Raw genomic sequence first — 21,390 nt, forward strand, 5'->3', positions numbered from 1 at the left:
TATATTATATTATATTATATTATATTATATCATGTATACAGAACTTTCTACATATTATTCTATATGTGCATGATAATAATCTTAATGATTGATTCTCCATTTTTATTTGAATGACAGATTTTTCAATAAGAGCAAAGTCAATTTAACGAAAATGAGGCGAGCTATAATAAGCATTTTAATTTCTAGTTTCGAGGTACAAACGTTTCCAAACAATTATAGGATTTCAGGGGAATAAAAATAGATGCCCAACACATTTCTTAGATAATTTCAAGTGGACTTTATTTTAACAGTGTTCTAATTCTATTGGCTAACAATAAGTCCCCTATTAATTAGAAAATTCTGATTTAAATGTTTATTCTCGACATTTTCGTTAACGAAAAATTGACTTCATTTTTAGCAGAGAGTCTATCCTATCCATACTCACGCAAAGCCGTTGAAGAACCGGAAGATCAGGAACACCCAGAAGTACTGAACAAACGAAGACACGATGCCCACGACGCCGTCCATCAGCAGCGTAGCTATCAAAACGATTTTCCTACCCTTTGTGTCAGCCAGGCATCCCCATATGTACGATCCAATCAACATACCTGCAAAAGTATCTCACATATCAATCTAAACGATGTTCTTCGATAAATAAAGGCTGGCGCCGACGAAACGAGAGACGAGACAAACACCGACCTAGCATCGGAGAAGCGGTCAGCCAACCCTTCGCGGTAGAGTCCATCTCCAGGTCGCATTGCGCCGCCGGAAGTACGAACGAAAGTATCGTCACGCCAATCGCCGTGTCCATATAAATCAGGCCGCAGACGGCCAGCAGCATGTAATGGAACCTTCCAAAACCTAACGCACATTGGATTTGATAAGATCCATGATTTGAAAATTTGATGGATTTGATGGAGAATTGTAATCAATATTAAGGATCATCTTGCGCGAGATGATCGATCCCGCAAAAGTTCTGATGTCTTTAGATTCTTTTTTTTAGATTTCGATAACGCTCATAAATTGTCGTAAAATTTTATGAAATGTCTCAAACTGTGGTAAAATTGCATGATTAACCCTAGAATCCATGTATCATTTTTTTGACCTTCTAATCCATGACTGGGGGCAATATCGACCCCACGCTTTATTTGATCGTAAAACCGGTCCTACAGAAATAAAGGGCCTTTAAACCTACATGAATTTCTTCGTTTTTTAATAACGAAGAGAATGGTATACGGTAAATTTAATTTTACTCAAGTTTAGTTAGTGAAAAAAGACATTTAAAGACCGAAAAATGCAGAAAATCAGCAAAAACCTCTTTTTTTAAAGTTTGCCTGGGGTCGAAATCGACCCCTCTCATGGATTCTAGGGTTAATAGGCATTAGATATTTAATTTTTTCACAGAATTCTCCTTACCTGTTACGGTGATTGCATGCTCGAAGTCGGCACCTCCGTCTGCCAGGAAGTCGAGTCCTATAACAAGAAGAATAAAAAAAAAGTGAATAACACCTTTCAACTAAATCATTTTTACATTTTTTATTAAATTTGAAATAGAAATTGTTAGAAAATACGATTGCGAGATATAAAAATTTTCACAGAAAAACCTTAAAATAACTGAACACAAAATACGGATAATGATTATTCATGATAATAATAATTAATCATTAATGAAATAGTCAAACATCTCGAGGTGGAACTTACCCATGATCGCCGCTTAAATCGCTGGACGTTCTGCAGGTGCTCGCGCGTCGGAAGTTCTCCTTCGTGGACGTGCCGTCGCAGTGCCGTCGCTTTCTGGTGCTGCTGCTGCAGTTGCCGCGATGTTTTACTTGACAAGGGCGACGCCCCACGTTCATTGGTGAACGGTGAACAGCCAAGGTGGTATCCTGTCGGCGTCGCTACCGTGAATTCCACCCCTGATGTTGGACTACCGCCCCTAGGTAAGTGACGTCGATCGGCGGACAGCAAGATCAGTAGTCAGTCAGAAGAACTCTGCGAGAAGTTCCTCTCTTCGCGAAGTTTCCGTCTCTCTGCGAAAAGAAACCCGGACGGTCGGCGAGCAGCCGCTTCTTCGCGCGGTCGCGATCGGACGAATGATTATGGACCATGGATTGCTTCGCGCACCTTGACTGATTTGTGAGATAAGATATCATATCCGCCTCCGCGAGAAGAGGGGCTGAGGAGCCTTCGGATTTTCCCAAAATAAGAAAATCCGCGTGGAAAGAAAGTAAGGGATTTAAAGGCATATAAAAGACGGCTTTATGATGATTTGAACAATCTAAAGAAAAGGAGAAGATAAGTCGACACGGGTCAACTAGTAAGTGTGGTAAGAAACATTCTGCAATTAAAAAAAAAGAAACTAATTTATACATTAAATATAATTAAATATAAATTTAACGTAAACTGTTACTTACTAATGGCCACATTTTTAATAACTGTGTTCGATTATTCTATCCTTAACCCTTTGTTGCATAATGTCCCTATATGGGAACACCTACTTTTCGCAGCTTTCCTGTGTTTTATCTCATATAATTGCTTTATGTATTTATCGTATCGTTATACGTTTCTAAGACTTGTATTCATACAAGAATAACATAAATGTATGTAATTAATTTTTCCGCTATATCACTGATAATTTCTAAACTCATCTATTTACCTCACCTATGTGTATGTAAAATTTTATTAAAATTGAAACTTGACACTTTGCTTTGTATTTTCATATTTTGACTGTAGATATAAAATCAAAAACCTAAAAAACTTTTATGTATAAAATTTTATAATTTTCCTTTTAACTTGGCTGACATATATCCGCCATTTTGATTTATTAAATTTTAATTTACAATTAGCAACCCCAAAAACCTCCATATATTAACATTCAAAATATTAAACAGAAAAATTTGTGCAACAAAGAATTAAGCCGAAGGAGGTAAATAAAAATCCAAGTTATATTTTCATAGATTTTTTATCACATAACGTATTGATCTTTTTTTAATTATTATTAATAAAATATATTTATCAGTATTTTGCATGGTTTTTCGATTAAAATTTGTTCGTTAATTTTTGGCGATAATTTCTGGATGCATAATAAACGTGTACGCCTAATGCAAAATGATTGCTATATTTATGACGTAAACTCACAAACACATAATTTACGATCCGAGCACGCGGAAGTTGACAAGCACTTTTTGCTTGTTTGATCGTTATTATTTCGTCGCAATTTCACAAGATAACGTCCCTTCGTGAAATTGTGTCATGCGGGCAATATTTTATTACGTCATTAATTTGTTCGAGTTTCAGTCATAAGATGATAAGAGATAAGAGATCTGCAGCATCAAACATATATTACCTAAAGTCACCCGTCATATTAATTTATTATTGCATGTGAATTATGAATATATTATTTATCAATCACGTGAATAAAGCTGCGTATTCGCTGCGGCGAATATTTTCGACGTTCAACACGCAATAAATTATTTATTCATTTTTAATTCGTTATTTTCGATTGTCCTTGCTCATCACTTTGTAAGGCAATTTTTTTAGAACTGTTAATTGTTAAAATGTAAAATATATTGTTTCACTGGCCGGGTAACCTTTTTTTAGCTTTATACATTCTTTTTATTATTTTCTTGATTCATCGACAATCATAAATCTATTCATTATCCATACATTTTATAAATTACCTTCTTAATTTATCTATCAACAATCGCCAATCTATTCATTTTTATATATTCATACGTTTTTCACGGGTCTGACTTTCTATGTAACATCTCAGCAATACTTTATTACCGTATTAAGACTAATTAAGAGATCTATCATTCACGTGAATCTGAGTGATTCCTCGCGCTTAAATACAGAAGATAACGATTTCCCGATTTCAGGTATTAACAAGATGCACATTCATTGAGATGCGTCATGCAGAAAGGTTTGTGATGTCAAAGATGTCATATCTCGTATTGGGATATAAGAAACCGTCACGTGAGTCTGAGTTCGGAAACAATAACGCGAACGTTCGATATAGCTGAGAAAAAGATATATAGAATGCCTCGAAATTGTTAGGTAATTTTATACAATTTGTAATAAATTGATAATAAAAGATTATTGTCAAAATCTTAACAATTTTATAAAATTATTGTGCAGAATATAAATCATACTATTGATTGTGCAAAACAACATTCGCGTTTCTTACATTTATAAAAACAATTTGATATTATACTGTAGAATTGTTAGAGCTTTACAAGTAAAGCAGATGAATTACTCCTTCAAACTTTATTTCGGTAAATTTAAATAAAATACCACAAAATAATTGAAAAATTTCTGTCTAAATGAAGAAGAGCTCGCGACGGCAATTTTGCTTCACTGTAAATTTGTTTTCGATTTTACTTGACAAATATGCCAGACCTTTTGCATCAACCTGAGATACCTTAATCATAACATACAGCTCCGAGATATTCGGAGTATCATGTTCGAGGAACGTGAACCCGCCAACGGCTTACTCGTAAAAACGCCAGTGCGACGTTAAAAGGTCATAAAACGGTAGCACGTGTAAAAGATGCCACTTTCCCCCCATTTCTTACGTATTATTTGTCTGTCGCGCTTCTCTCTTGACAAATAAAACCTCCACTACGAACGGCATTATCTGGCGATCGCCGAGGGCCAATAGGGAAGTGACAAAGACGGTGCTTACCGGTGCCTATTTATTATCTACGCGATTGATCCCATGTTTTCTTGGAATTTTCCATGTGATAAGAATATATACAAAAACGGCGATTCGTCATCGTCGCTCATCTCGCAAGTACAAAATAATTGTGGGCAATTCCGCATTTCCGAAAGCGAAGGCGCCAGCGATTGCGTGACAAGATCAGTTCAACGTGCAACGTGCTATTTATATATAAAACGATAACGCGTCCACACACACCTGAACGGAAAAGAATTTTACATACGTAAATAGTCGCGAAATCAAATCGGCGGAAAGATTTTTACGGACAAATCTAATCGGAGTCAAATACTACTTTAAACTTGAAAAAAATTAATCATCTCTTTGTTTCGGATTGTACCAACACCATAAAGATATACAAAAATTAGATTTTTTTAATTTTTTAATTGAATTTTATTTTCTTTTTCGAATCGAATTTGAATCGAATCAAATCGACGAAATTTTATCTAAATCGAAATGAATCGAATCGTTGAAATATAATTTTTAATTAACTATTATTATTAGATTGCATTTTAATACAATTAGATAATAAGAAAATATTTTGACGTGGAAAAATAATATTAATTATATAATATAAATTATTTTTAAGGCGAAAAACATTTAAATATTTAATACATAAAACTAATAAAATGTACTTTATTTAATATAGAATTTTTTCTGATATCTCATTATTAAATAATTAAAACTTTATTGGAACTGATGTTAAAATTTATATCTTTATAAAATTTTCTATAAAAACGTGAAATTCTCATCTTTATCGGACGAAACATGAAATATTCATCTTTGTCGGACTTAATTTATAATCGAGGCTGCTGAAATATCTAGGGAAGCCTTTTGCGGGTGTCTGAATCATTTATTGTATGAGAGTAGTAAAGTATTTTATCCCGATTAAAAAGAATCGATTGATTCGATGTTGACAAACGCGTTACTGACTCGTTGACAGACACGTGCACGGCTTTCGATTGCGATCGCGAGTACAAAGTCCAAAAATAAACGACATATATGTATCGACTTATTATGTAAATTATATTTTTCCTTCCAAAGCTATTTAGATAAGAAATACGATCTGAGTTGGAATATACGTCTTTTAATATTTTCAACAAATCGTTAAAGTTCTTAAAAATATTTCAATAAGATCTTACGCAATCTAAATTTCATTTAAAATAGAATATATAATAGTTCATTAAACCATAATCCAATCCATTTAAAATAAAATAACACATTTAAATTTTGCGTTCTTCAAAAGATTACTTTTTACTTCTTGTCCCTTATAGCATTCTTTTAATATCGCTTTGACCTTTAAAATTCAAGTTCGTAATTTACTTTAGCTCTATTTATCCGTTCTAAATTATAATCTTCTGGAGAGATACACATGTATGCGTATATTTTATTTTAAAAACAACATTATGTTGAACAAATGTCTATATTTACATACACTTTAAAACGTCTAATATAATGATTATATTTATAGGTATTTAAAGTGTCATTCGAGATATATTTGTTATCAACGTAGATGGATGTCGAGAGAGATTACGATCGTCTGATCTGCGATGTCCAGATTTAATCGCCCACAAAAAAGTCGATAACACGCTCCTTTATTTGGGAGCGATCGGTTAATTCTGTCGTTTACAAATTGTGGAATGATGTAATGCCGGAAAAACACAAAGTGTAATCGCAATTTACCGAGTGTTTTACGCAGTGTACCGAGATCGTTGACTTCGACAAGAAAGGGAGATTCGAGAGACCATTCGATTGTTGCCCCGAGGATTAAAGAGGATTAGTTTTATATCGATCGCTATCGTCGAAAGGATTTCTGTGCTTCTCGGATTATCAATTCATTTGGTAAGTCATTGTCGTAGGTATTTTCTTCGGCGTTGATCTTCTGGATATCTTTGATATCACAAGATATTGATATAAATAACTTTGGTACTATCCCGGGGACATTCCTAGCGATTTTTATCTTATTTGCGAGCAAAATTTTAAAGAATTCTTATTGTTATCCTGCTGTCATTGTGAAATTGTACAGTCCGACAAAACGGTGACTTATTTTTCAAATTTATGCTTGTGATTAAATATATAACTATACCGTTTTTATACAAATTTTATATGACAAAATATAAAAGTGAAGAGAAACATGAACAGATACATTTCTCACCCTCCTCAAAGAGATGATGCTGAAGGGGCACACGTGGAAGTCGTCGGCCTTGAGATGCTGCGGAAGCTTTTTGGAATCGGGACGAGATACATCGACGAAGAGGCGCGACGTTTTTTCATGGGTGACAGCGGCCTCGCCATTCACCACTTTCGGTGGCCGCGACCCTAACTGCCTCGGGTACGGCGCGATATTTAGACGAATATGGGCCAATGGCAAAAGGAATGCGCAGGGTCGACAGTAGATTCTTTAGCGCCACGATAGACTCGATGAGAAACGCATGAATTAACCGCATTGTATCGTTAAATATCAAGATAGAAGATAGTGAAGAAGGTTCGTTTATCTGCTTTAAAGCTTTGGGCGAAGCTATATAACGATCTGAGCTTTACAGGAGAATTGAAAAACTTTTTTGCAATAGAAATTGTAAGAAGCTGATGATAAAAGCTAACTTTCTAAGAGAGATGCACAATCTAATATATTATTTAAAAATTATATACAATGTAATTTCAAATAAAAAAGCTATACATTTGTGTTGTACAACCTACATTAATGAAAGTAGAATAAAAAAGAAATAAAACCTTTAATAAATCGATATCTCTAACTAATAGCATTTGCGACGAAAAATTGCAAAAGCATAAGAATTGCGATCTTTCAAAATAAAGAGAGTTAATAAGACTTAATTGGTTTAACTAAAAGATTGCTCTGAGAGATTAGTAAGAATGTTCTTGGAACTATAGTTTCGTTTTCATTCTTCTTATGACTAGAATAATAGTTGCTTTTTGCAACGCTATCTGGTATAATTAAATATAATTTATTTAATGAAAATTAATTTAATTAATTAACATACAATTATATTACTTTCTCTCTTTTTAATAAATTAATAAATATAGTGCGGATCCGATTATTTTTGTTCTTAATAAATTATATAGAGATAAATATATCTTAACCATTATTTTCAGTGATGAATGATGAGTGACTCCTTGAAAATATCCGATCTGATCTCTCGCGCCGGCCCTGCGGAAGCGATTGGCGCGTACCGGGACACTCGGGATGCCTTAATTAGAACAAGTAAGGTACGAGCGAAAACTATTAATTGCGACTCTATTGACGTCCGCCAAATCCTATACGCACCACTAATACGCACACTCTCTATCTATCTGGATGCGGTTTATCTCGCCGGACCCTCATCGGATCTTGATCAGACTCCCTTATTGGAACCGTCCGACGACGTTCCGATCTCCGGATCTCGTCGCGGCCTTGACTCTCCGTATTTCCGGTCGTGATACGAAATCTTGTATCGATACCTATCCCTTGGAAACCCATATCGGTGATAATGCGTCCCCTCGAGCATTTAACAACATCGACGATATCAACGGTGACGACAATGAATATTGATCCCCCGCGGTTTAAAAGCGCGTGGAAAATAGCACCGCGTGTTAATGAAGCGCTCCACTGACGCGCGGACTCGCGGACGTAATTTCCTGCGAGGGAATTGTATCCTGCCGCATTCGTCCGCGTTTCTTTTAAAAGGCCGGGTGAGGCTGGGTTTCAATCGGCTTCGCTCCGTCCTTCGGAGAAATAAACTCACATCCCTCGAAGTGTATTACTTCCGAGGACGGAAAACCTGGATTATTTTAGACCGCGCAGGGGAAACTTCGAAAGTCCAAGAATAAAATTCAAAGCAATGAAAAGAGCGAAATCTCCTTATATATATCATCTCGTTTTCAAGCTATTTTTATAATCCCTATTCACTGAGCGTTAGCATGACATCATTTCCATTTTGCAAAAGACATTTTGCTTTTAGCACGATCTCAATTAGAGAAGAAGAAGCTATTCAAGATAAATTACTCTGAAAAAGTAAGATTAAAATCGCGTTAGTTCGTATATTCTTAAGATTTTTTTTTTTGCAGATGTGTAAGGATAAAGAAAGGATTTGAGAGCCTCCCGGATGCCCAAGGATTTAATTTTACAGCGGCGTTCGATATTCTAAAGAGAATTTAGGAGGTTGACACTGTTAAAGCTTCGCCTGGGATATATCGAGCGCGGAACATCAGCGGCCACGAAGACCTACAACGCGCGGAGCTTCCGTTGCGTGAATGGCCTTGGTCAAAGTTACGTATTAGGCCGATAAACGATAATCGATCTATACACACTTTGTTGTCCCCATAAAACTCATTTATTTCCTCATTTCGTACCGTCGTTTTTCCCCGTAATTTATTTATTTAACGAGGGTGAGATGGAGCGCAAGAAGAAGACGGAGAGAGACGAAATGAATAGACCTTCGTGTTTGCTCGATTTGCCGAGACGCATTTACCGCTATACGCGGTAATCGGATTGCATGTGCCATGCCGGGAGAGAGAGAGAGAGAGAGATTGTTCCACCCCTTATTGAACATCGCGTAAACCTCCCGCCGTTACCATGAAGAAAAATACAACGGCAAAGTCCGACGGATCTCCCAGATTTACTCGTAGAAACAAAATGATCGCTCGAACTGCGCGGTACTGATGGCGAAAAATCTTTCCCTCATTCAATTGTAAGAAGATTGTTTCAGTATTTTTGATATTTTTACAATAATTATAAAGTAATCTTTTTTTTTTCCAAACAGATCGATTTCGCAAGGTGACTCGAAATCGCAGATTTTCACGTCAGTCTGTGAATTTCATCGACTTGTCGTTTTTGAAATTGAAGTGATCTGTCTTGGCACATTGACTAGGAGCAACGAGATTTCAGGAGTAACGAGCTACCCTCTGAACGATACGCGGAAAACTCATTTCAGTGAATCGAGAATCAAGCGAGTCTCGCGAGTGCCTCTCCTGAGATTGCGCGGGCGTTTCTCGAGCTTTCGTGCTTGCTCCCGCGGCGAGCTTGCAGCGATCAGTCGTCAGTCGTCCGTCCGCGTCCGCGTTTTCTCGCGCGGCTCGCGATGTGGTCCAGTCGACTCGTAAACCGACTCGTATTTCTGCCAAAATTCCGCCAACGATGATTGAGATCGAGAGTTCTTTGTGCCATCTCTTGTTGCTTGGGTTGCTCATATTTAATTGATGATGTAACGCAACGAATAATGCAACGCGGAGTTTCCTAATTCGAAAAGATCAATCTGTCTCGCGCATTATGACAGATATAAAATAAAATCATGGTTAGTCAATAAAAAAGATTAAGATTACATTTTTATTTCTTTTACAAAGCTGATTTATTTCCTACTTGTTGAAATAAATGAGAAACTAAAATGGAATTTTTTATAAAAGTATCTATGTTTCTTCTTGAAATTATCTTTAAGAGAGATATTTGTGTGATTAATAACAATATTTTTTTTACAGTTGACACTTATAATAGTCCGCGAGAAAAAAATATGGAAATTGCGGTTCGCCCAGTGACACCTTTTTGAACAATGACACTTCTCCACACACTCGAGTGCCCCACCGTTATATCGCTTACCCTGTGTCGCGCGAGATAAGGGATTGATCATGGTGGACAAATTGCACGAGTATGAGGGACTCATGGGTAGGATTCACGGTGTTCGCGACGCCATCAGGGAACGATGGAGCGTGTGGAAAGAATGGAAAAACAGTCTGAATCTGGATCAAGGCTTGGAAGGGTTAAGGCATCATCTACGGGGGCCGCCTAAATTAGAGCGCACTTTGGACGACTATTCTCACATCTACAGGTAAAGAATTTCACATTCAATTAGCTCTTAACGTATATCAATGTACTGTCGAACTAATCCCTTTGTTCTTGTATAGATGCATAATATAATTATGTAATATAAACCCAGATAGCAGAGTGCGTCAAATGACGTTATAATGCCGTCAAAGTGACGTCTCTAACGACAACAATCCGTCACTTTGACTGCACTATTACGCCACTTGACGCCACTCTGCTATCTGGGAATATTTAAAATAACATTATACATGAGATGTAGTGAGTTGCTCCGTGTGAAAGATCGACTCGTATTTGATGGGGTCCCAGGTTCGATTCCGAGATTTTATCCCATAAATTAACTCCTGCAAACTATGTTATGTTACATTTAATAGAAATATATATATTATACAGTTAAATTCATAGTGTCAAATTATACTCAATTTGAGTTATTTGTAACCACTCTTATAGGTCACCACTGCTCCTACTTAATATCGTAAATTTAACTAAAACAATGTTAATTTAACTAGATCAATAGAGTTAAAATAATAAATTTCGACACACATGGTAATTACAAATAAAATATTTGACTCAAGATACTGGTTTAAATTTCATTCTTTAATATTTAACAGTGTAATATTATATGCTAGATATGTTGTATCAGTTTTCTTTTTCTCTATTTGTTTTTCCTAATAATCTCAGGAAGAAGACCCGCGCCGAACTGGTGAGGGTATCGGCGGCCGTAATGGGAATCGAGTTCTCGTACGCGGCGGAGACCGCTTTCGTCTCGCCGACGCTCCTGAAGATCGGCGTCGATCACCAGCACATGACCCTGGTGTGGGCGCTGAGCCCCCTCGTAGGCTTCTTCGTGACACCCATTCTCGGCAGTATGAGCGATCGCTGTAGACTCAAGTACGGCAGGAGGCGACCCTTCATCCTCCTGTTAGCGCTCGGAGTTTTAATAGGCAAGCCGTGGACTTTTTTATATTTTCTTCATTTTATTTATTTTATTTCGGAGATGTCCCTGTGGTGAAAAAAATTCTCATATTTTCTTCAGAAATTTTCTAAAAACTTCTCATATTTTGGACTTACAAAAAATTCTGAAAAATATGTAAAATTTCTCAGATACTTTCAGAAATAATTGAATGAAGATTTTCGGGATATTTCAATATTGTATGAAAATTTCTGATAAACTGCGTGAATTTTCCATTTTTCTCATACTTATTCAAATTTCTACAAAAATGTTGACGGGAAAGATCTGAAATATTTTATTATTATTTTGTCTAAATTTTTCTGGAAAGTATTCTAATTCGTGTAAAAATTCTGAGTCAAATTTTGAGTCTTGAAATTTTCATAGAAATTCTGATGATTATGAAAAATTCTTTCCACCAGAGATTTTTCGCTTTTTTTAAATTATTTACCGTATTTGCCGTTCTTATCTTAAGACGTTTTAAATGTTCTTGTGACGTATATCTCAGCATCAACAAGCGAATTTTTGCACCTTTACAGGACTCATCTTGGTACCGAATGGCGAGCACGTTGGCTACCTGTTCGGCGACATGCCGTTCCGCACGAACGAGACTATCCCGCTCGGACATCGCACAACGGCGAAGTTACCCGAGGAGGTAACGCTCGAATCTGTTGAAAGGGCTTCTTCGCACTCCTGGGGCATCTTCTTCACTATTCTCGGCACGGTGTTGCTTGACTTCGACGCCGACGCCTGTCAGAGCCCAGCGAGGGCGTATCTCCTTGATGTCACTGTACCTGGTAAGCATCCATATGTGTTTTCCAGGATTCGACATAAATCCCGTTCGAATCGACAAATTAAAATACAATTTAATCTTTTTAAATACGAACACGAATATTGTAGGTAAAAAAAACCAAGCGAGAGAGAGAGATAATTATATACAATTTTAATAAACTCTACAAGCGATTTTTCTCTTTGATTAACGTCTGAAATATTCACAGAGGACCATGCCAAAGGCTTAAGCACGTTCACCATAATGGCAGGCTTGGGGGGCTTTATGGGCTACGGTTTAGGCGGCATCAATTGGGACGCCACATCGCTCGGTATTATGCTGGGCGGACATGTGCACGCGACCTTCACTCTCATCACGATCATCTTCATCGTCTGTGTCATATGTACCATTACCAGCTTCAAGGAGATTCCTCTCCAATTACTTGAGCGAGATCAGTACCGGCAAATGAACGAGCCGAAGGTGAACGTGGCTTCTATATATAATGTTACTGTCATTTTTATTTATCACTTAATACAATTCTTTTTGCGTTTAGGCTCTGGAAGAAGTCCAAGGGACAGAGAAGCAAGACGAACGCGATAAGATTATCCCTGACGAGTCGAAAACGTACGGTGCGCTTAATACTGAGCATGAGACGGATTCCTTGCAAACGGAAGTAAGCTCGAAAATGTTACCCTGATGGAAAAATGTCTCGGAATTTTTTATATTATTAGTCAGAATTTCTATGAAAATTTTAAAACTTTCAAAATTTTTAGATTTTTTTTATAAACATTTCAAATTGAAATGTTTTTTTAGAAACTCAAATAAAATAATAACAAATATTTCAGATTTTTCCTGCCAACACATCGTTGTAGAAATTTGAATAAATATGAGAAAATCCATGCATTTTCGCAGAAATTTTCATACATATAGATACTGAAACATTCCGAAAATCCTCATCCACTTGTTTCTGAAAGTAGGTATCTGAAAAATTTTACATATTTTTTTTTAATTTTCCATAAATCTACTAAAACATGAGAAATATTTAGAAAATTTCTGAGAAAATATAAAAATGTTTTTAATAGGGCCGGTATTGTCCCGATATTTAATCCAATGACACTTTTCAGCTTAGCGTTCTCATTTTATTTACAATTTTTCATGATTTGACTGAAGTGAAAAACTGTTTAACTGTCTGATCTTTATCTGCGATTGAGAAACTAGTGGAAACATGTATCAATTTCTTGATAGAAAAAGATTGTTGATAGACGCTAGTGTCAAAATTATCAATTAAGGAATTCACCCTCCGTCCGCTTTCAGACGCAACTCTCTGACCATTCCGAGGAACCTATTTCCGAAGGCAGCCACGTCAATTACGGCTTCGACGATATCGAGAGCGAAGCGAACCACAAGGCGACCCTGAAGGAGTACCTGCTGTCCATCGTTTACATGCCGCGTAGTCTTCGCCAGGTGTGCCTGACGAATCTTTTCTGCTGGATGGCGCATGTATGCTACTCCCTGTACTTCACGGATTTCGTGGGCGAGGCGGTATTCGGCGGGAATCCGCGGGCACCCGCCGACACCGACGAGCGGGAACTCTACGAGGAGGGCGTGCGATTCGGATGCTGGGGCATGTCCATGTACTCGTTATCCTGCTCGTGCTACTCGTTGATCATCGAGCGGCTGATCCAGCGTTTCCGAGCGCGTAAAGTAAGAGCTTTATTACGTTTAAGAAATACTAATATCAAATAATTAGAGATGTGCGAACTATTCGAATACGAATCGAAATTCTATGATTCTATGATTTCTATAATTGATGATATTACCTACGACTCTACGTTTTAAAATTTAATCTAATAATATCGAATTATATTGTTAATTAAAAATTATATTTCAACGATTTGATTTTATTTCATTTAATTCGCTTCGATTCGAATAAAATTTTGTCGATTCGATTTGCGATTCAAATTCGGAAAAGGAAATTAAATTCGATTCAATTCAATTCGACATAAAAAATCCTTGGTTCTCTACAATTTCATATTAAGTTAAGATTGATATTTTTACATTTATATTTCTTAAAGTATGTTTGCAAATATTTTTTTTTTTAACGTGGAGAAATCTTCGACTACTGGGATCCCGGGCGAGCCCGGTTTACCCATGCACTACCCAGTAGCCCCCTCAAGAGGGGGAAGACCCCCCCCCGCCTTCTGGAAAAGACGGGGGAAGTGCCGAATTCTTACCGGCTAAAACTCCACGGTTGTCCTCGCGTGCGTTAGTGGGAGGGCCCCGGGAAACTTAAGATTCTTCCAGAGAATGTTTACGAATATTTATAAGACTAATAATAATAGAAATAATACTTTGCAAGCAATATAAGCACTTTCTAGCAGAACACTGTCCGATAGAACTTTGATATACAATGTTTCGGTATCTATATGACATGTACTTGAGTATATCTATTGTAACACTGTAAACGTTCTCTGGATGTCTTGATATAGCCGACAATCTATCATATGGAAAGTCTTACATCATTTAATAAATATAAAGTTATAAGTTTTTAAATTGCAATTATACATAGGTAATTAATCACGCTATGATCGAGAAAGAATGTCTAAAATAGAAACAATATCTTCGAAATATTTCATTCACGTTTACATCTTTGAATATTTTTATGCACATCCAGGTTTACATCTACGGGCTACTCTTCTACAGCGTCGGCATGCTCCTAATGGCCCTAACAAAGCATCCGGTCGGCGTCATCATCTTCTCGTGGGCCGCTGGCGTCATGTATTCTACGCTATTTACCATGCCCTATCTACTTATAGCACACTATCATGCGTCCTCGACATTCGCCCTGACAACCGAGGGCAATGCGGTTTCCGGCGGCTTTGTGCGCGGTCTAGGGACCGATGTCGCCATCGTCTCTTCTATGGTATTCCTCGCGCAGTTCCTGCTATCCTGCTGCTTAGGCACGATCGTTAGCTTCACGGGCACTACCGCAGCAGTGATTTACGTCGCCAGTATTCTGGCACTGTGCGGCGCGGCTTCGGCCACGCGTATTATGTACCTGGACCTGTAAATCTCGCTCGTCGATCAAGCAGAATTTTAAGTTGTTATGATAAATTATAACGTCTCGATAATTGTCTATAAGTTAACTTCGCAGAAGAAACTAGAATAATCGTTACATTTAAAGATACAAAACGTTCCATTAGTTGCGGATAATAGTAAACTAATGTGTTAAACTGGAGTCTAAGAATAGATTTGTAAGATAACCATGGCCAATTAATCATTATGTTAATCGTTAACCAATAATCGTCAATTTTAGTGATCGTTTCGTCCGTTTCGCAACTTTGATGTTATCGTCTTAACGTATATTTTACTAACAAATAAACTGGTTAATATTAATTTGATTAATATTACAAACCATTACAAACTGCTAAATGTTTCAGAAATATACTACATTGATTAAGTAATATCTAAATATTTATTCACTCTAAACTATTACATATCTACATCAATAGTGAAGGAGGACGGATGTGTGTACAATGTGTAGTAACAAGTAAACAATCGATATTCAAGCTGAACAAATTCGGATGTTTCATGTGCGAAGATTATTGATACATTTCTCCAAGATATCTTTCCTGATCCTCGGATAATCCGTACTCTGCTTCAGCACTTCGTTACATGCTTCGATCGCGTCAGCGTAGGCTTTCGCCTTCAGGCAACAGTAACCCAGCTTGTAGCCGACCGACAGCTTTGTTTTGCCGCCGCATTTCCAGGCCTGAGCGTATCTCGCCGCTGCGTCGCGATAATTCTGATCCTTCTCGGCGATGTAGCCTAAAAGTCAAGATGAACAATAATTTGCAATAGAATTCTGCAATTAAAATTAAAATGCGACTTTTATGTATTAATTAGTCTGTAATTTTAAATTGTAATCTAACCCGACAGCTCGTGAGCCCGCACGCAGGTAGCGTTGTGCTGCAGCACTCGTTTCAGCAACTCGTTCGCCAACTCGTACTTGCTGGATTGCACGTAGATGTCTGCCAGCAACAACCAGCAACGCTCCAAGTATTCAGCGTCCTCGAACGTCCAAACATTCTTGCTAACGCGCTTCAAGTGATTCCGAGCGCGCGGCGTTTGCTTTAGCAAGATGTGTGCGGTGGCCATCCCGAGAGCGGGTCCTACATGATCCCTCAAGGTCTCCTGATTAGCCAACGCAGTACAGTCCTGCAGGGCTTTCTCGATGTTAGACTTCTGCTTGGTGGCCAATAAGAAAAAGTTGCTGAGCAGCTTATGGGTTAATTCCTCGTGAGGGCTGCCCTTGGGATTCAATTCCTACAATAATATATCTTTTATTTAAATAATTACTATAATTAGACTAATCAAAAATATTTTAATAAAAATTTCTTATGCTTTTGGTGGATACAAACAAGAAAAAAGTTGGATCAAATTGATTTGCAAGACGACATTGATATTAAATGTATGTACCTGAAGCAGTCGGTAAGCCGTCCTCAAAGCCATCGTCCTCGAATCCTGATAATCGTCGTCCTCGTCGTTGAAGGCCTCGTTCGATAGAGTGGTGTCGTCGTCCGGATCCAGACAGATTTCGATCATATTGTAGATCGCCTGTTGGCCCCATTCTGGATCGCGTCGTGCAAAGTTGAAATTGCGAAGAGCGGAGTTCAATTTGCCCGTCCGCCAATCCAGCAATCCGGCGCAGTAGTAGAAGCCAGCTTCGACGTTGCCGCTACCCATCGCGACCTGCGCGCGTTGCAACCACTCGTCGAGATCGTCCATAGCACCTACGACACAAATTACATCAATTCCTTATCAAAATATCTCAAACGAGAGTAAAAAAATTGACAAATGCGAAACCTGTTCTACGCGACACTTCTATCAATCTCGCTAGGGCAGTCCAATAGGTGGGTTGGCGTACCAACAACTGTCGAAAGTGGAATGCCGCAGTCTCGAAATCTACCTTCCGGAACGCGAGATCCGCCATCATCACGGATGCAGCCTCGTTGTTGGGATCGGCGTTCAACAAGATGGAACAATTATGCGCGCACCGGTCTAAATTGTTCATCTGATAAATACATATTCAGATTTATATTAGTATGGAAAATCTCGGTAATCATTTAATAAATCGACGCGAAACTTTTATTCCATTGGTTCTTCTATTAATATTTCCATTAGAAATCAAGATTTTTAGTCTCGGGATTTAAAAATTTAATGATTCCGTATATATTATTCACCTGCATATACAGCTTCGCCAAGGAAAGTAGGGCATTTACGTCTGTTGGCTTGTGAGCCAATGCCTCCTTATAATATATAATGGCTTCGTCATAATTGCGTAAAGTCGACGCGTAATCAGCCATTGTCAGACAGATATTCGCCAGCATGTGTCTCTGATCCGCGACGTCCGGCGAAACAGCGAGACGTTGGATGTACCTGTGTTGATTCTCCTTGGCTTCCTTTAAAGTCGCTAATGCGCCCCTGATGTTGCCCGATTTCTCGCGCACCTTGGCGAGTAACAGCAATTCTTGTCCTCGCATCTCCAAGCTCAGGATATCGGACTCGCCTCTCTTATCTAAATATAAGAAAAATAAAAAAATAGATATGAATTTAATCTAGTATATTATTATGACTAAAAATATAGGTAGATGATTGGTCAATATATTTAGCATTATTATAAATATTATTAATTTTGTATATAGTAGATATTCATTTCATATAAAATATTAATTTTACATAAAATAATAATATTAATTTTAATGGGCAAAATTACCTTGCAGCTCTTGCACCAAAGTGGTTTCCGCCTTGTCATACTGTTTCATCTTCATATACAATTTGGCCAGATCTAATTTTAAAGCAGCGCAATTGTCCTGTTTCACTATATCCTTGTAATAACTGATCGCCTTTGCATATTGATGTGCTTTGACGAGTGCTTTACCCATTTCGTTTGCAATTTCCACTTTGTTAATCGGATTCTGCGAAAGCGCTCGCTCGTACGCTTCTATTGCTCTCTCAGGCTCTTGTATAGACATGTAAGCATTACCCAGCATGCTGTACGTTCTCGGTCCAGGACAATGTTCCACCAATTCTCTGAAAGGCAAATGTCGGCGATATTTAATAATAATATTTCATCCTAGGTCCCATATACATAACATGTTCAATAAATTTAAAAACTAGTTAACAAAATAATGTCAAATAGATAATGAAGATTAAATTCTTTGTACCTGAAACACTTCGCGAATGCCTGACGGTCTTTCCTGTAGTTCAAATTGATCTCAGCCAATCTAGTGTGTGCCTGTAAGTAATACGGTTGTCCTGGACGAATATTCCGTAAGCAGCTGACAGCGTTCTCCAGTTCTCCTATGTCCAAATAAATCTCAGCAGTGCCGATGGTGATTCTTCCAAGTTCAGCGGTGCCGGCAAGATTTGCTTTCGCCTCATCGACAAGCGCCAGTGCCTCCGCAAACCGTCTTGCCTTACTGTATGCCGCAATCAGCTCTAGATACAACGTCGCTCGGTCCGATGTGGTCATATCGGATTTTCTGTTGGCGCTGCCAGTCAATCCTGCCAGCGACATGGCTGTCTGGCAGCTCTTAACGCAGTTCTGCAGATCGCCGGCCTCTCGTTGCACCATGCCGACGATTAGATGATAGACTGGCTCGTCTCGGATCTTGAAGTTGTAGCTCAGGCCAACTTCCAGGCTCTGCGAGGCTAGCTGATACATGCCCTGATACGCCAGAATCTGAGCCATTGTGAGGTGAGCCTGTGCATTGGACGGTTCAACCGAGTCTAACAATCTCCTGAGCAAAACTAATGCGCCCTCATAGTCGCCGCTTTGCATTCTGGCCTTACTGAGCAGCAATAAAGCTACGCTGGAACCCGGACAGGCTTCCACAAGCTGTTCTAACAAGCGGACGCTCGGTTCCTTCTCTATTGCGCTACCCACCTTAAAAAGCAGAACAGAATTAAACAAGGTTGATACAATTTTTTACTCACAATCCAGTAATAATAATAAATAAAATTAGTAAAGTATATTCGCTTTTATTGACTTCTTTAAAGACGATAGTTACCTCGTCACTCATCGGGGACTTGTTCAAAGAATACATCAGTCGTTGCTTCGCAATTTCAAGGCATAAATCCGGTTTAAGCTCGCTAAGATACTCGTAGCCATAAGAAAGACCCTCGCAGCTTCTTAACAAGACATTCGCCGCCGAATCCAGGTAACCGAGTGCCTTAACGCTATTTTCGTTAGAAGTGATCTTTGCGGACATGAACAGCAGCTGCACGTTTGTCGAGTGTGGCTGTATCTCCATCATGATCTCCACCTATGGAATATACGCAAGATAAACTTCTATACTATATACTCAATCAATCACGTCAATCGACACATCTAGAGATTAGTCTCTAAAAAAGTATATGCATTTTTTTAGTGCATTCATTCATTTACTTGTTGCCGTGCTTGCTCCAGATCCTCCGCAGACCCCTGTATCAACTGGCAGCGTGCTAGTCCCAACAGTGCCGCGAAAGAGGATGGATCTGCGCGGATGGTGTTCTTGTACCAGCGCTCAGCGTCCTTAACATTGCCCAGCGCGACATATAAGTCACCCAGTTCTGCCATTAGCTCCGTGCTGCTCGACGATGTCGCTTGCAGCATCTTCTCGGCTGTCCGCGCTAACTCCAACAAAATTCCATGGTCCTGGAACGCGATACTGGAGAACAGTCGCAAGTTTTCAATCAGCAGGAACACGTTCTTCGGTTCAGCAAGCAGCAAGTTACGCAGAAACAGCTGTAATTGCGGTAAACCTTCACTGGAATTGCCGTCTCTGCACAAAGCCACCACCGAGCTCGCCTTGATGGCGTCTAAGTTGTTCGACTCGATCGAGAGCACACGATTCACCAACTCCAGCACTTGTTCCCAATCCTTCGCTGCCAGTAAGCACTTCATTTTTTCTATCAACGGAAACGATTGCTTGGGATAGCGCACGATCAAGGAGTTCAGTATCATGATGGCTCCTGGATAGTCCCCGGCGTGTTGTTTCATCTCTGCGGAGCCTAATAACGCGTTCAGATTCCTCGGCTCTTCCTTCAAAACCAAATTAAAAGGGTTCCCTGCCTCCGGAGCATCTGTGCCTGATCTCAAACTGAGCTCCAGCCATCCCTTAACAAGTAATACATTGATATTCGTGGGCTTCAATTTGCATGCTCTATCCACATATTCCTTCGCCTTGTCCGCTCGACGAGAAAGGAGTAACACGGATGCTGCTAGACACAATGCGATACAGGATGCTTTTCTGCGCTCGTCTCGGATCCTGTTCTCTATCTGTGTCACGGTGCTCCTTTCCACATCGCCATCAACCAGAGCAACGTTTTGCACGAGCAATGCTGGCAGCGTGACATCCACATAGTTCAGCAAGTTGGAACTCTCCTTGATGGCCTCGTGGCTCTTGCCAACGAGAATATACGCCAGACAGAGCAGGAGCCTCAGTCGCTCGCTGTTCGGATAAACGTCGCGCGCCTGCTTAACATGAGCTAGCATGCCATTATAATAGTGCTGTCGACAGTACCACTCGATCAAAGCTATGTGCTCCGTTTCATCCATTCTTATCTGTCTTATATCTGGTCTATTGAGTTTTGTAATCTATCCTGAAATAAAATATCCTAAATTTTACAATTGAAGAATAAGACCAGAGAGAAACCTGAGAGAGGCCATCCCGGTCTTTTTCGTTTCGTGGGACTGTTCTCAGGGACTGTCGAGTCAGTCAGTCAGTCGAGTGTCGAAAGCTCCTGTCAGCTGTTAGCTCCTGTACACTACCGCCAGTACATCCATTTTCGAAATTGGTACTACGTAGCCACGTTCATTTAGCCGACACTATCGATAAAACATCATTTTGGTGCGCGTCCGTGCTACATCTACAATTCTACAAATGCAATATAATAATAGTATATGATGTATACATTTGCAGTTTGCAGATGCAGCACAGACGCGACCAAAATGATGATGTCAGCATTGTCGAAAAGAGAAAAAGTGAGAGAGGGAGAGAGGGCTATTAGATATTTATATATAAAATATAAATATATTAATATATAATATATAAAATAAGTTAATATTTATCGATACATATAAGATATAAATATATTCTCGATTGTAATTGGTTGAGGATCAGTTT

The 21,390-nt window shown here is 38.7% G+C and overlaps 3 protein-coding genes across 5 annotated transcripts in view; 1 reads left to right on the forward strand and 2 right to left on the reverse strand.

Moving 5' to 3' along the window:
• Nucleotides 1-2,061, reverse strand: part of LOC112461944 (synaptic vesicle glycoprotein 2C-like) — an 8,244-nt gene extending 6,183 nt beyond the window's left edge. Inside the window, exons 1-4 of the mRNA XM_025027404.1 lie at nt 1,681-2,061; nt 1,396-1,452; nt 679-840; nt 425-587 (exon numbers count right to left, since the gene is read on the reverse strand). Coding sequence (XP_024883172.1) covers nt 425-587; nt 679-840; nt 1,396-1,452; nt 1,681-1,684 — 386 coding nt within the window. The 5' untranslated portion in view covers nt 1,685-2,061. The remainder of the gene's footprint in view (nt 1-424; nt 588-678; nt 841-1,395; nt 1,453-1,680) is intronic.
• Nucleotides 2,062-2,179: 118 nt separating this feature from the next.
• On the forward strand, nt 2,180-15,785 carry LOC112461942 (proton-associated sugar transporter A). Of its 3 annotated transcripts, none has more exons than XM_025027401.1 (14): nt 2,180-2,305; nt 3,858-4,035; nt 6,165-6,535; nt 6,860-7,178; nt 7,805-7,918; nt 8,756-9,378; nt 9,451-9,981; nt 10,163-10,509; nt 11,184-11,446; nt 11,991-12,248; nt 12,450-12,700; nt 12,774-12,893; nt 13,535-13,924; nt 14,895-15,785. In XM_025027401.1, the coding sequence occupies exons 8-14, from the start codon at nt 10,310-10,312 to the stop codon at nt 15,288-15,290; spliced, it is 1,878 nt and encodes a 625-aa protein (XP_024883169.1). In that variant the 5' UTR covers nt 2,180-2,305; nt 3,858-4,035; nt 6,165-6,535; nt 6,860-7,178; nt 7,805-7,918; nt 8,756-9,378; nt 9,451-9,981; nt 10,163-10,309; the 3' UTR covers nt 15,291-15,785. The 3 variants fall into 3 exon arrangements, with proteins under 3 accessions (XP_024883169.1, XP_024883170.1, XP_024883171.1); XM_025027402.1 differs by having other exon boundaries at nt 3,858-3,954; XM_025027403.1 differs by lacking the exons at nt 2,180-2,305; nt 3,858-4,035; nt 6,165-6,535 and having other exon boundaries at nt 6,851-7,178.
• On the reverse strand, nt 15,677-20,822 carry LOC112461941 (tetratricopeptide repeat protein 21B-like). The gene is made up of 9 exons (XM_025027400.1): nt 19,671-20,822; nt 19,294-19,548; nt 18,448-19,169; nt 17,997-18,313; nt 17,464-17,798; nt 17,087-17,294; nt 16,700-17,013; nt 16,153-16,546; nt 15,677-16,048 (listed from the first exon to the last, which is right to left on the reverse strand). The coding sequence occupies exons 1-9, from the start codon at nt 20,820-20,822 to the stop codon at nt 15,810-15,812; spliced, it is 3,936 nt and encodes a 1,311-aa protein (XP_024883168.1). The 3' UTR covers nt 15,677-15,809.
• Between the last annotated feature and the right edge of the window lie 568 nt (nt 20,823-21,390).

Source organism: Temnothorax curvispinosus, unplaced genomic scaffold (assembly GCF_003070985.1).
Source record: "Temnothorax curvispinosus isolate PA1 unplaced genomic scaffold, ASM307098v1 QBEX01011890.1, whole genome shotgun sequence".
Classification (NCBI taxonomy): domain Eukaryota; kingdom Metazoa; phylum Arthropoda; class Insecta; order Hymenoptera; family Formicidae; genus Temnothorax; species Temnothorax curvispinosus.

Coding starts and splice junctions, on each gene's coding strand:
- LOC112461941 (XM_025027400.1), bottom strand. CDS start 20,822: ATGGATGAAACGGAGCACATAGCTTTGATCGAGTGGTACTGTCGACAG. Junction 19,170..19,293: donor AGTCCCCGATGAGTGACGAG/GTAACTATCGTC, acceptor CTGCTTTTTAAG/GTGGGTAGCGCAATAGAGAA. Junction 17,014..17,086: donor AGAAGTGTCGCGTAGAACAG/GTTTCGCATTTG, acceptor TTTGTGTCGTAG/GTGCTATGGACGATCTCGAC.
- LOC112461942 (XM_025027401.1), top strand. CDS start 10,310: ATGGTGGACAAATTGCACGAGTATGAGGGACTCATGGGTAGGATTCAC. Junction 11,447..11,990: donor AGCGCTCGGAGTTTTAATAG/GCAAGCCGTGGA, acceptor GCACCTTTACAG/GACTCATCTTGGTACCGAAT. Junction 13,925..14,894: donor AGCGTTTCCGAGCGCGTAAA/GTAAGAGCTTTA, acceptor ATGCACATCCAG/GTTTACATCTACGGGCTACT.